This window comes from Pogona vitticeps, chromosome 15 (genome assembly GCF_051106095.1).
Source record: "Pogona vitticeps strain Pit_001003342236 chromosome 15, PviZW2.1, whole genome shotgun sequence".
NCBI lineage: Eukaryota > Metazoa > Chordata > Lepidosauria > Squamata > Agamidae > Pogona > Pogona vitticeps.
Genome location: NC_135797.1, coordinates 8,801,607 through 8,814,496, shown reverse-complemented (window position 1 = coordinate 8,814,496; position 12,890 = coordinate 8,801,607). Strand labels below are relative to the sequence as shown.

At 50.3% G+C, this 12,890-nt stretch overlaps 1 protein-coding gene across 1 annotated transcript in view; it reads right to left on the bottom strand.

Moving 5' to 3' along the window:
• Positions 1 to 94: 94 nt before the first annotated feature.
• CDC42BPG (CDC42 binding protein kinase gamma) overlaps positions 95 to 12,890 on the bottom strand; it is a 101,408-nt gene continuing 88,612 nt past the window's right edge. The window contains exons 28-38 of the mRNA XM_078382022.1: positions 12,060 to 12,141; positions 9,362 to 9,578; positions 7,787 to 7,849; positions 6,668 to 7,255; positions 5,159 to 5,256; positions 4,241 to 4,325; positions 2,869 to 2,989; positions 2,339 to 2,456; positions 1,982 to 2,105; positions 1,316 to 1,398; positions 95 to 1,070 (exon numbers count right to left, since the gene is read on the bottom strand). Coding sequence (XP_078238148.1) covers positions 1,020 to 1,070; positions 1,316 to 1,398; positions 1,982 to 2,105; positions 2,339 to 2,456; positions 2,869 to 2,989; positions 4,241 to 4,325; positions 5,159 to 5,256; positions 6,668 to 7,255; positions 7,787 to 7,849; positions 9,362 to 9,578; positions 12,060 to 12,141 — 1,630 coding nt within the window. The 3' untranslated portion in view covers positions 95 to 1,019. The remainder of the gene's footprint in view (positions 1,071 to 1,315; positions 1,399 to 1,981; positions 2,106 to 2,338; positions 2,457 to 2,868; positions 2,990 to 4,240; positions 4,326 to 5,158; positions 5,257 to 6,667; positions 7,256 to 7,786; positions 7,850 to 9,361; positions 9,579 to 12,059; positions 12,142 to 12,890) is intronic.

The window sequence follows — 12,890 nt, the reverse complement described above, 5'->3', positions numbered from 1 at the left end:
CAGGGGCATGCATCAAAAAGACTTTTCTGTGCCAGGGACCTGCCTGACCCACCCAGTTGCGGTGTGTGTGTGTGTGTGTGTGTGTGTGTGTGTGTTTTAATCGTTACAGCAAAACTGAGGAATTCATGACTCACCTACTCAGCGCCATTGTTAAGCGATTGCTTTCAGTGGCCCAACCAACTCTGAAGCATGCTATGAGTTTGAGCTCAGCAACTATCCACTCTCTGGCTCCCTCCCCAACGAAAAGCTGGAAACTTTTAGCAGTCCACCATCCACGTCTACTCTAAACCAGGCAATAAACAATCTGGTCTGGAACCTTTTTCGCTCCCTCTGCAAAAGAAAGAAGCCAGCTGTGCCGTCTTTTATGGGACCTTTTTAATGCATTTCTTTTTCTGGCTGAGAGGGTGGAGCCACGACCTGCTAGAAGCCCTGGCCGTTTTTTTTGGCGGTTTAGTCCTCCAGACGTGTACTTTTTATCGTCTTCTTTTTAAAACATTGCAAAAAAAAATCAGTTTAGCTTTTCATGTTTGTTTGTTCTTTTAAGTAAACTTTCAGAGTCTTTAAAAGTATTTCATCTGAAAGCAGATCCTGAGGCTCCTGAGAGGCAGGTGGGGCAGAGAGAGGGTCGGGAGGAAGGCACCAGGGGGAGAGGGTGGGCAGTGGCCGCTGGCTGTAGGAGGTGCTGCTGCTGCAGCTGCTGAAGGGGTGGAGGCTGAGGCTTCCCTGAGATGCGAGTGGAGTCACACTCCGTGGGGCGAGAGGACGTCAGAAGATTGCCTCCGCTTGGCAGTCACCAACCCCAAACACGGTTGCCGGCTGTAGTGCTGTTGTCGCCTCCCAGACCCCTCGGCCGGGGGGGGGGGGGGGAGGAAGGTCCTTCGCCTTGCTTTGTGCCAGCCACTGCCCCGTTCTTCAGCAACAAGCAGGTGCGTCTGAGCAGCCCCGGAGAGGTGCAGGTTTCCTTCTGGGTCAAGCATGGCAGCAAACCGTCAAGAGGCTTCAGCCAAGCGTCCCGCCCATCATGTGGAGCTCGTGCTTCTGGGGCCTGGAGGAAGGCTTGGATCAGAGATCTGTTAGGAGAAGAAGAGATCCGCTGACGAGGGAGGGTGTTGCTGGAAAGGATGCTTCTCTTAGGGTGGTGGGGGTGGCGTTAGGAAAGGGGTCCACTGGTGGGCGGGTCACACAGTCGCCGCAACAACGGTTGAAGCGCAGTGGTGTGCGGGAGAGAAAGGGCAGGGGGGTGGGTGAAAAAGAAGGCATGCGCACCCAACTTCTGGGTTCTTGCTGCATTTGGTGCACCGTCGTCGTTTCTTACCTTTGCCACTGTGCTGGTGCCAGAAACGTGCCCTCGGGAAGCGAAGGAGTTCTCAGACGTGGAACTGCCTGATTTGTGCTTCACTGCAGGGAGAAGAGATGAGAGAGGAGCTGTTAACCTGGGCCAGCCCCAGCCCTCCCTCCCTCCCAGGATGGGGCAGGCCTGGCGCACAGGAGATCTCCCTGAAGACTTCCGCCTTTATCTTGAAGCAGGATTAGAGGCAAGAAATCATGGCCGCCTGAAGGCACTGCACCAGATTGACCTGGATGGTGCGCCTGGAACTGAGCCGTGCTTTATACGCTGGCTGGGGAAAATTCTCCGTTGGGGAAATAACTGACTGCCATCCCTTTGCTCTGCTCTTGCCCTCATCTCTTGGGCCTGGCTTTTTTGCCCAGAGTATGTGAGTCCCTAAACAGGAATATGGCCTTCCCAAGCTTGGAAAAAAATAAATAAATCCCAACACTGGTTTTTCAAGACCTTTAGCAGAAATGGGAATTTTTCTTGGGACTGCAGCTCCTAAAAACGCAACACCTGGCTGTGGGATGCTGGGACCTGTAGTCCAGAAGTCTACCCCGCCTCTGTCCTTTGGTGGCCCTGGTTTACCCACTCAGGCCTGCTTGAAGGAAAGAGGCTGTTCTCGCCCTGCTCCCCGGCGTCCCTTCTTACAGGAGGAGGTGGAGGAAAAAGAAGCCGCCGTTCTATCGCTGCCCGTGGACAAGGGACGGCGGGCCTCAGAAAAGCTGCTGCAACGCATCCGTCCTTGTGCTTCCTGCCTCTTCTCTTCCTGGGCCTGTAGGCAAAAGTCAGGTTAGGAGGCAAAAGGGCGGGTGAGGGGGAAAAAGTGCAGTGAGGCTGAGCAGGAAAGGTAAGAAGGATGACTTCAAATTTGGCACTTGAGCACTTCAGAACTTGAGCAGCCAGCAGTCTGGACGGCAGAACGATGGCCGCAGTAGCAAAGATAAGGCAATAAATCCCCTTCCCTCTCCAGATGTTCATGAATGCCAGCAGGACACCAAAACTCACCACGTGGAGGTCCTGCAGTTTGGGGTGCTGCTCGCTTGGCCCAACGTGGACCAGGTGGTTGAAGTTGCTTGGGGCAGAGATGAGCTTGGAACGGAGGCTGGGGTCACGCATCATCTCCCTACAGAGCACAGAAAAATGGACTGAGAGCTGGACTGCAAAGAGAGCCGGGCATTAGGGTGTCCCCGACGCAGAGCTGCTGGAGAGCTCTGTGAGTTGGAGCACGTGGCTGGCAGTGCAAATTCCCCACGGCTTCTTGTTAAAAGCCAGCCGGTGTGGCCTTCAGGCTGCACACTCCCAGGGCTCCCTCAGAGGAAGGGAAACCACTGCTAAGTACTGTCTAGAAAACCCTGAGAAGGGTCATCCTAAGTCAGACGGCATGTAATTATTATCAGATGCAGACTGCAGAAAACCCAGATTCAGCTCTCCACTCAGCCAACGAGAGATCTCCATCTCCTGTGAACGATAACATTGAAACAGAAGGGACATGGGGCCTTCCCTTTCTGGGACAGCCCTCTGTGATCCTGACTCACCTCCTCTGGAGCTGCCGCTCCTCCTCGGAGATCCGGAAGGAGAAGCGGCGCTTGTGCCTCGTCCTTATGAGATGCCGCCGGCTGTTATCTGTTGTCTGGGGGATTTCAAACTCATCTTGGTCTAGAAGAGAGGCAAATGTGGCCCCGGTCACCAGATGCTCTAAACCTGGCCAGGTGTACAACTACAGTGGGGTCTCTATTTAAGAACGTCTCTACTTAAGAACAATCCAACTTAAGAACAGCTCCATTTGCTAAATTTTGCTTCTACTTGAGAACAGAAATCCAAGATAAGAACAGGAAAAAAAACCTTTCCTGCTCTTTTTTTAACCTTAGGTCATCTTAGGTTAAAAAAAATTCTCCCCCTAGTGGTAGAGTACGTATTAACCAGCTTTGCATTAGTTCCTATGGGAACTAATGCTTCAATGTACAAACGCACCTCTACATAACAAAAAAACAGCCAGAACGGATTGATTGGTTTTCAGTCCATTCCTATGGGAAATTTTGCTTCAACTTAAGAACATTTCAACTTAAGAACACCATTCCAAAACAGATTAAGTTCTTAAGTAGAGGTTCCACTGTAGTTTCTATGGACGGAAAAGAGCAGATACGGATTAAATGGTTTCCAATGCATTCCTATGGGAAATGCAGATTCAACATAAGAACTTTTCAACTTGAGAACCACCTTCCAATACGGATTAAGTTCTTAAGTAGAGACCCCACTGTATGGTATAGATACTCTGAAGTGACTTTTGCACCTCCTGGAGGCCTGGTGCCAGGGGTCAGCATTGCTGGGTCCTTGCCAGACCCCCCCAGACCCTCTCCTTCTCTTGCCTTGGCCCCTTCATCATAATTCTCCAGGAATCTTAAGGACAAGGGTGAGCCAACGGAGTGAAGGGCAGGACTGAGAAGCAGCTGGCCTTTTCTCCACCAGTCCATTTCTCTACCTTTACAGGTTGGACAGAAGTGGGTATTGGCCCGAGACAGAGGTGATGGCAAGGACTGAGGGGGGAAAAGCCCACTGAGATTTTTTCTCCCAGGAAGTGTGGAACCTGTACTGAACTATTGTGGTCCCACCCGTCCCACCCGACCATCTCGGTTCTCCAAACCCAATCTCCCAGAACAACATAGGATAAATCCAACTGCTACCACTATGCACACCGGATAATGCTCTGGGACAAACATTTCCTCTTTCATTATTAGGAAGATGGTTTAACAAACGTCCTGGGATGGCAACTGTGAACAGTGACAAAAGCCACGGGGCCCTCGGAAGATCAATAGCCCTCACAAAGCAATGCTTGCATCCCCAGAAGTCTCGAGTAGGTGGCCGTGCTCACCTGCTCTCCCTTTATGGCGGCCCTTCCCCCCCCCTTACCTGCTGCCTTGTTTCTGAGGTACGTCAGGCGGACCTTCTCGCTGCCAAAAGTGCAAAGAGAGCCTTCAGGGTTCAGGGCTCGGACCTGGCGAGAGACAAGAAGAAGCCTTGGCTGATGGGGGCTGGTCGTGTTCAGCCTCCCCGAGGCAAGAGAACAAATGCCTTCGGGCTCACAGGCTGTCCTACCTCACGGGGTTGTTGCGAAGACAGGGCAGGAGAGCCATGTATACCAGCCCCAGCTCATTGTAGGAAAAGCATAATATGAATGAAATCAAGACACAAACCAGTGGAAGCCTTCTTCCCAGCAGCCCCTAGATTTTATTTATTTAATTTATTTATTTATTTAATTTATATGCCGATTGGATCGGTGTGAGAAATTACTGGCCCTCGCCGACAACACCCGCCAGCCCCACCAAGTGCAACTAAGAGATTAGGGACTGGGTAAGGGTTCGCCCACAACATCTGGAGGGCCGATGGTTTTTCCTGCTTCTGCTCCAGAGGATGATGGGGTGGGTGGGTGGGTAACCATCATTTCTGGTTCAAATAGTCTCCCAATTTATTATGGAAGTGTTTGCCCCTCTTTAATAAAAACATGATGGAGGGCAAATGAGGTTGGGGGAAGGGCATCGTTTAAATCAACTGATCTAAACAGCGCTGACAGATTTTAAATGTCCATCTCTTCAAGATTTGGCATTCAGGAAGAAAGTACACCCTTGATACAGATGCTTTCCAAGTAAAACTCAATAAGTGAGGTATTGGGTTGAGAGTTCGATTCCGCCGCTGGGTCCCCTGGGGGAAGCGCTGGGCTGGGTGGCCTTTGGCACCCCCAGAAGAAAAGAAAGAGGAAACCACTACTACACAGGAGAGAAAAAGGTCACCACAAGTCTGATGGCATGTGATTGTTGTTGTTACAGATACCTTTTTCAGAGAGATACTCTGAATCCACTCGGCTTTCCTGATATCAAACACATCCACTGCGTTCTCACTGAATACTGACAGATACGGAACGTTGTAACCTAGGATGAAGAGAGGAAAAACAGCACATCATAGAGGAAGACCAGGAATGGGATGACATCTGCTCTCATGCACAGCATCATACCTCAGGCACTAAGCAGATCCTGATTTACTAACTGGGTGTCCTCCAGTTATTTTAGATTACCATTATCCTCACCCGACTTTCCCTATCAATGAATGGGTGTTGTAATTCCTCCCATCTTGAAGGTGCCAACACTCCCCCCCCGACACACACAGACACACACACACATACTGTTACTGGCAAGGAGGCCAGTCAACATATCTAAGAAGCACAAGATATACAGTAGTTACTTTTCTGGACTACAAACCCCAGAAATTCTCAGCCAGTCAAATCTTTGGCACCAGTTCAGGGATGGCAGGTCTGTTTATTTGTTTATTAATAAATCAATATTCCACCTTGACACTAAAAAAATGGGTCTGAGGCATCCTGCGACAAGGCAACCTCTACTTACCCCGAACTTAAGCCCCACCACATGGGTTCTATAGCAAGGCGCATCATATTTAATTTATGATTTTTTTTTCACCTTTGCCCGCAAACCCAGATTGGCTGGCTGAAAAAAAAAAAAAAAACAGGGCACTCCTGCCCATGTGATGAGTGCATTTATTCCCCAAAACAACTAGGTCCCTGCACATCCCTCTTGGACTGGGAGGGGGGGGCATCACTCTCATCAGAGATGAGCTCTAATCTGCTGCCAACGTCCTAGTCAAGCCTTGGCTATGAGTCTCCGTGTGACTCAGGGAGCAGGACTGAGGGAAGGTCGATTTGCCCTTGGAGGGGACGTGGGTTCAAAGGCCTTTGCCTTCCCTTGGGAGACTCTGTAACTCCAGAGTAAAGAACGTCCTGGTTGCAGTCCCCAGCACGTCCGGGCAGGGATGGGAAAGAAGGCCCCATGCCTCGAACCCTGGGGGACTGTGGCCAGTCGGTGTCCCCAAGGAGGGCAAACATGCCAGAGGTCATCATCATCATCCGGCCGAGGGAATGGCCTGGGGCTCCCAGATGAGCAGCCTCCCGTTCCCTGAGATTTCGGTGCCGAAATCTGAGACGGGGTGGGCAGGCCGGGTCTCTTATGATGCCACAGAGGCAGGGCAGGCAAAGTTTGGGAAGGAACTGCCTGGAACTGCTTCTGGGTCAGGGGATGCGGGAGACGAATGAGCACAAAGCAATCCACTCCCCGTCTTGCTCTCAACTGCGCGTAAACACCCACCGGCACCCTTCTCAGCCCCATCCCCATCCCTTAAGGCACCACAGGCACTGAGAAAGGGTGAGGTGCCAACCCATGCTTTGAAGCCATTCACAAAATCAAATGTCTTCCTTTACTCAGGGCCTAAATCCAGTCGGGCTTCTTTGTCCCATGAACTGCGAGGCACGCGCCAAACATGAGGGCCACTCACAGCAGCTGAGAGGGGGTGCCGGCCACATCAGCTCCTGGGGGCGGCTCCGCCACCCCTGCCCGTCCACGTAGAGGCCAAACCCGCTGAAGCAGAGGACCAGCTCGCTCAGGCTGACCTCCACGGCCTTCAGAGCTTCCATCTGGGTCACCGCTGCGGCTCGGGGATCGTCCGGGTGGGGCAGGTTCACGGGGGGGCCCTCATTGAGCAGAGGGTAGAGGGAGAAGCCCGAGGGGTAGCCGACGCAGAGACGGTCCCCCAGGACGTCAAGGCACTGCACGTAGCCTGGAGCCTGGATCTCCTTGATGCGCCGGTGCGGTGGGCGCGTGGCCGCGAGCTGGAAGCAGAGGACTTGGCGTCTGCAGGCCACGCAGAGCACAGGGGTGGTCCCACGGCAGATGAGGCCCACCGCCACCGCTTGGCAGTTCTTGGCCTCCACCAGCTTGGTCCCTGGGGCTTCCGGGGTTTCCAGCTCAGCCCAGGAGAAGATGCGGACGCCATGATTTTTGCCGCAAAGCACCGTGAGCAGCTGGGCCTGGGGAGAGACCAGAAGGAGCTGGACCCGCCGGCAGTCCCCCACCTGCAGGACATCTGGGGAGGAGGAGAGAAAAGTGGGGAGACTCTTGAGCAAGAGAGCCTGGAGAGAGGCACATCACGGCGAATTAGTCATAGAACCGCCAAATCATAGCTTTGGGGAGTTGAAAGGGACCCCAAAGGATCCGCTGGGTCCAGCAGCCCCTGCTAAAGCAGAACCGTTTGCGGTGTGACCTGACCCGGCCCAGCTCTGCCCTTAGGCAGAGGGAGGCGGCTGCTTCAGGTGGCAGACCCGGTGGGAAGGGCCAAGGGAGGACTCCTTCCAGCCCTCCTACCCAAGCCCCCTGGGCAGCCTTGCCTCATCCTCTCAACGAGCCAGGGGTTTCCTCAGCTGCCCACCCTGTTGGGATTCTCGGCCTGGAACTGGGGTGAAGAACCACCATTATCAGGTAGAAGATCTTCTCAGACTGAGCCTGCCCTCGTGGGGAGGCTACCTGGCCCCTCCCTTTTTATACAAGTCTGAGTAAAGGAAGACAATGATTTCTGAGAAACCTAGTACTTGGTCCAGTTGAGGCCGGCATTTCTTACCGTTTGTGCGGAGATGAATTAAAAAGAGACCATCCTCTGTGCCAAGGGCAATCCGCTCCCGGTCTAGAAAAGAGTAGAGAGAACCTCATGACTGAAGGGATCCCCCCAAGGCCATCTAGTCCAGCCCCTCACTGTTGCCAGAGATCCACACAGAAAGCATCTCTGACAGACTGTTGTGTCTAACTTTTGCTTAGAAACTTCCAAGGAAGGGCAACCTTTTGGTGTAGTCTGTTCCTCCAACAAGAAGTTCTTCAAAATCTTTTTAATTCATTTCATATGGCTTCATTCTGTTTATATATACAGTGGTGCCTCGCTTAACGGGCGCCCCGTTTAACAACAAAATCGCATAGCGATGAAGATTTTGTGATCGCTTTGCGATGGTCTGAATGGGGTTTTTTCGCTTTGCGATGATCGGTTCCCTGTTTCGCTTACCGATTCTCGCAATGCGATGATTTCCCCCAGGCTGATCAGTGGTTCCAAAATGGCCGCCGGGGGAAAAAATGGCTGCCCGCTGTGTTTAGGCACGGATTCCTCACTACCGGGCAGCGAAAATGGCCGCTGTATGGAGCATGTTTGCTTAAAGGTCAGTTTTAAGCCCATAGAAACACATTGAAGGGGTTTCAATGCATTCCTATGGGCTTTTGTAAATCACATAGCGACGAAATCGCTTAGCAGCGATTTTTGCTCCACCGATTAACGTCACTATGTGAGGAACCACTGTATTACCTTCTCCCCATTATAGCAACCCAAGGTAGCTTACCAAATAATTACAAAGGAGTAACAATGTTACTCTGTTGCAACAAAACTGACAAGACATCTTAAAGGCTGCAAAGTTTTATAAGGCATAACTTTTATGGGCTGTAACTAAAACACGTAACAGGTTATAATACTAGACTTGCAGTTAAACATATTACCATATTAAAACACCCATTGATTTAAAACCAAAAGGACATGAGGGGAAAAAGTTTAAAAAAAACCCAAAGTCCTTACTTCTTGCTATGTTGTGACACACAAACCTCCTTCTAAAGGACCACAAATTGTCCAAACTAAACACACCTTGCCTAATGGATGGATGCTGATGAGTGTCCCCTACCAGGACGAAACTGGCTGAACCACCTGAAGGCCACTGAACACACTTCGAACTGAAGTAGGAAGATCAAAGAATAATCAAGTAAAATGGGGCTACTTGGATACAGGACACATTATCTGTGGCTGTGGAGAAATTCAATCAATGCAGGATTTATAAGCATTCAATGTATGCCCCATCATGTGTATTAAAGAAGATACCAAATGGCTGAGATATTGCCATCGAAGTAGCCCACTTCTGATCAAAAACAGTCTGATTATTTTAAGGATTTATTTTGTTCTTAATTTTACCTATATTTCATATGTATCCATAATTTTAAATCAGGCAAAGCTCTGATACAAAGAAAGAAAGACCCCAGAAGCAGTGCACAGGTAAAGTGGGACACGTGGGCAGCAGGTGACATATTCAGTGCTAGGGGAGGACGCCTGGCCTCCACATCCAGAGCCGCCCCCCCGTCACTCAAGCAAGTCTGCTGACGGGCGCCCTACCGATGATGGCCGCTGAGAGCGCATGGGGGACGAAGGGCAAGCCATTGTCGTAGGCCTCTTTGAGGATGTAGACCGTCCGGTCATGGTGTCGGTTCTCCCGCAGGATGTGGTGGAGCTCGGTCAGCACCTGCACCCACTTCCTCATCTCGGCCTCGCTGTCCGCCAAGAAAAGCGTAGAACTCGTCGTGTGAGGGGAGCTCAGCTGAGAAGACGTGACCTGGGGTGGGTGAGAAACAGCTCATTGTTTTTCTCAATCTTTTTCCATCTGCTGAGGGACCTTGGCGGTAGCATTAGCAACCTCAACCATCCGAGACCCCAGTTCCTGTTGGGTTACAACTCCCACCACAGCCCAGCACCGATTAACATCGCTATGCGAGGCACCACTGTATAGGCATTTATACAGTGGTGCCTCACACAACGGGTGCCTCACACAACGATGAATTCACACAACAATGCCTTTTTCTGTTAAATTTGCCGCCTCACACAGCGATGTTTCCTATGGGGGATTTTCACACAACGATGTCTCTTTTTCGTTCCTGTAAAAGTGTCTTACAATGTTTGGAAGCCGTTTTAAATGCTTGCAATGGTTAGCCCACCTCCTGAAACCTAGGCAAACTGATTTTGGTGTTGTTCTGACACTTCATTAATTTATGGTAATTTTTTGTTTTCTCCATTGAAAACCATTGAATGGTCTGTCTAATGGTTTCCAATGGAGAAAATTCAAAAAATCACCAAAAATTAACGAAGTGTCAGAACAACACCAAAATCAGTTTGCATAGGTTTCAGGAGGTGGGCTAACCATTGCAAGCATTTAAAACGGCTTCCAAACATTGTAAGACACTTTTACAGGAGCAAAAAAGGACTTTGCAAAGCCATTGAAATGTATTGAGTTGGCTTCAATACATTCCAATGGAGGAAACATTGTTTCACACAGCGATGTTTCCTATGGGGATTTTCACTCAGCGATGGCAATCTGTTCCAATTGGAACGGATTAACCGATTTTTCAATGCATTCCTATGGGAAATGGTGTTTCACAGAACGATGTTTCACACAACATTGATTTTTTTGGAACCAATTAACATCGTTGTGTGAGGCACCACTGTATAATGAAAACACACACACAGCAAAACGCTACTAGATCAGGAGAAAGAGAAAGGATGGCCATGCAGGTGTTGTCAGGGGATAACCCTCAATGCAACCAACGGCCAGGGCGGATAGAGGAGTTGCTTCAGTCCAGCAACCTCCAGGGACCCAAAAGGTGCAAATGTTTGGAGAACAATCCTATTTTAATGCTTGCTGGATAGTTCAATGAGTGAACTATCCAGCCAGAGGTTTTGAGTTATGATTCCCCCCCCCCCATTGTGCCTCCAGGGAGAAGAACCAGCTTGAGCGGTCCCAGGGCACCCGCAGAGGAAGATAATCCCTCCTGAGCATTCTTTACCTGGAAAGCCCTGGAAAAGGGTCACATTATTATTATTATTATTATTATTATTATTATTATTATTATTATTATTATTATTATTATTATTAGTAGTAGTAGTAGTAGTAGTAGTAGTAGTAGTAGTAGTAGTAGTAGTAGTAGTAGTAGTTCTTGTTGTTGTTGTTTGATTTGGTCATGTCTCCACACAACCCTACTCCAATATTTCACTGTCACATAGATGGGCCGTGCATTCCCAAGGCTGGGCCAAATACAGTGGTGCCTCGCATTACGACATTAATCTGTTCCAGCGAAATTGCTGTAGAATGAAAACATTGTAAAGCGAAATTAAAAAGTCCACAGAAATGCATTAAAACCTGTTTAATGCATTCCAATGGGCTGGAAACTCACTGTCCAGCGAAGATCCTCCATAGGGCGGCCAGAGAACAGAAAACAGTGGGAGGCCATTTTGAAACCGCTGATCAGCTGTCTGAAAACCATCATTTTGCGAAGAATTGGTTCCCGTAGCAGGGAACAGATCATCGCAAAGCAAAATTCCCCCACAGGAACATCGTGAAGCAATTGCAAAAGTGATTCCAAGTTCGTCATAATGCGGTTTCATCATTAAACGGAGTGATCGTAAAGTGAGGCACCACTGTATGCATAAACACTGCCAAATACTGACAGGCTGGTAAGGCTTTGCATACAGATGGCCACCTGAGTACAAACCTCACTAACGATGAAGAGGTTCATCACCCGAAAACTACTAACTGGCCACAGAACAAGGTATGTAGGAGATGAACCCATTGCCAATGGAGGGGTAATTTGCAGGACTGACATCACGGATCTTCCAGATATAAAGTATATTATTCTTATCACTATTGCTGGCCAAAATCTTACTAGTTAACTTGTATGCCAGAGCCATTGTGTAGCATTCTCACCCCTCCAGCAGGCTGTCCTCTACATCAATGGTCCCCAACCTTGGGCCTCCAGAAGTTCTTGGACTTCAACTCCCAGAAGCCTTCCCCACCACCTCTGCTGGCCAGGATTTCTGGGAGTTGAAGTCCGAGAACATCTGGAGGCCCAAGGTTGGGGACCACTGCTACATGATCACTCATGTGATGTGCCTGATTCTGCAACATGCACGGGCCTCGTTGTGTAAAGCAGAGCCTGTCCGAAGGGGAAGGATCACTCACACACTTGCCCTTCCACAAGTGCACAGCATTCTGGCCATTCCTCTTCCACGTGCACCATGTACTTGGCCTCCCTCCCTCTCTTACCCGGAATATGCAGGGCACATCTTTGCTGTTGGCATGTATGACGTCTGAGGCCAGCACCGGGGCCACCGAGAACTGCTCGTCCCTGTTGCCAAGACAAAGGAGGGAGGGGAAGAGATGTGGAGAGATCTTCCTCTGTGCCTCTCCAGATGGAGGCACATTTGCCTCAGGGGGCAAATGTTGCCCCTTGAGGCACAGCAACGACCAGCTCTGCCAGTTCACCCAAGCCGCGACGCCCAAAGACAGCCAAGCTCTTTCGGCACCCAGGGCAGAACCACCACCATCCACCACCCACATGCCCCCTTCTCATCCTTGGTTGTAAAAATCCAATGCCAATACAACAAACTATACGCATTTGCTGTTTGTTTGTAACACCGGCGAAGCTGCTGCCTGATGTGCTTAGAACACCCTGCCTCAATGGTACAGCCGGCCCTGGCCCAGGGGAAAGGTACTCAAGGCAGCCTCAGGGAGAACCAGCAATGGAGGCAGGGTTCCTGTCATTCAGGGAAGGCAGGGCAGTTTGTAGTGAGGAGAAGTGCAAGAGGCCACCAAAGACTGCATTCCCACGCCAAACACCAACACCTGTCCTTTGCGACCTGGAGGAAAACCTGCACCGTGGAGCAATCCTATTGCATTCACCGTGGAGCAATCCTATTGCATCCTAACTGCTACAGCTCCATTCCCTGGCATCCTTGGCTTTCCAGGCTGAACGTGGCCTTCCAGACCCAGGGGTGCTCAGCTACACCCCTCGTTACCCCAGCCTGCAGAGCCACTGGTTTCTCCCAGCTCGTATAATAGGACTAGCGATGTACGGAAGTGAGAGCTGGACCATAA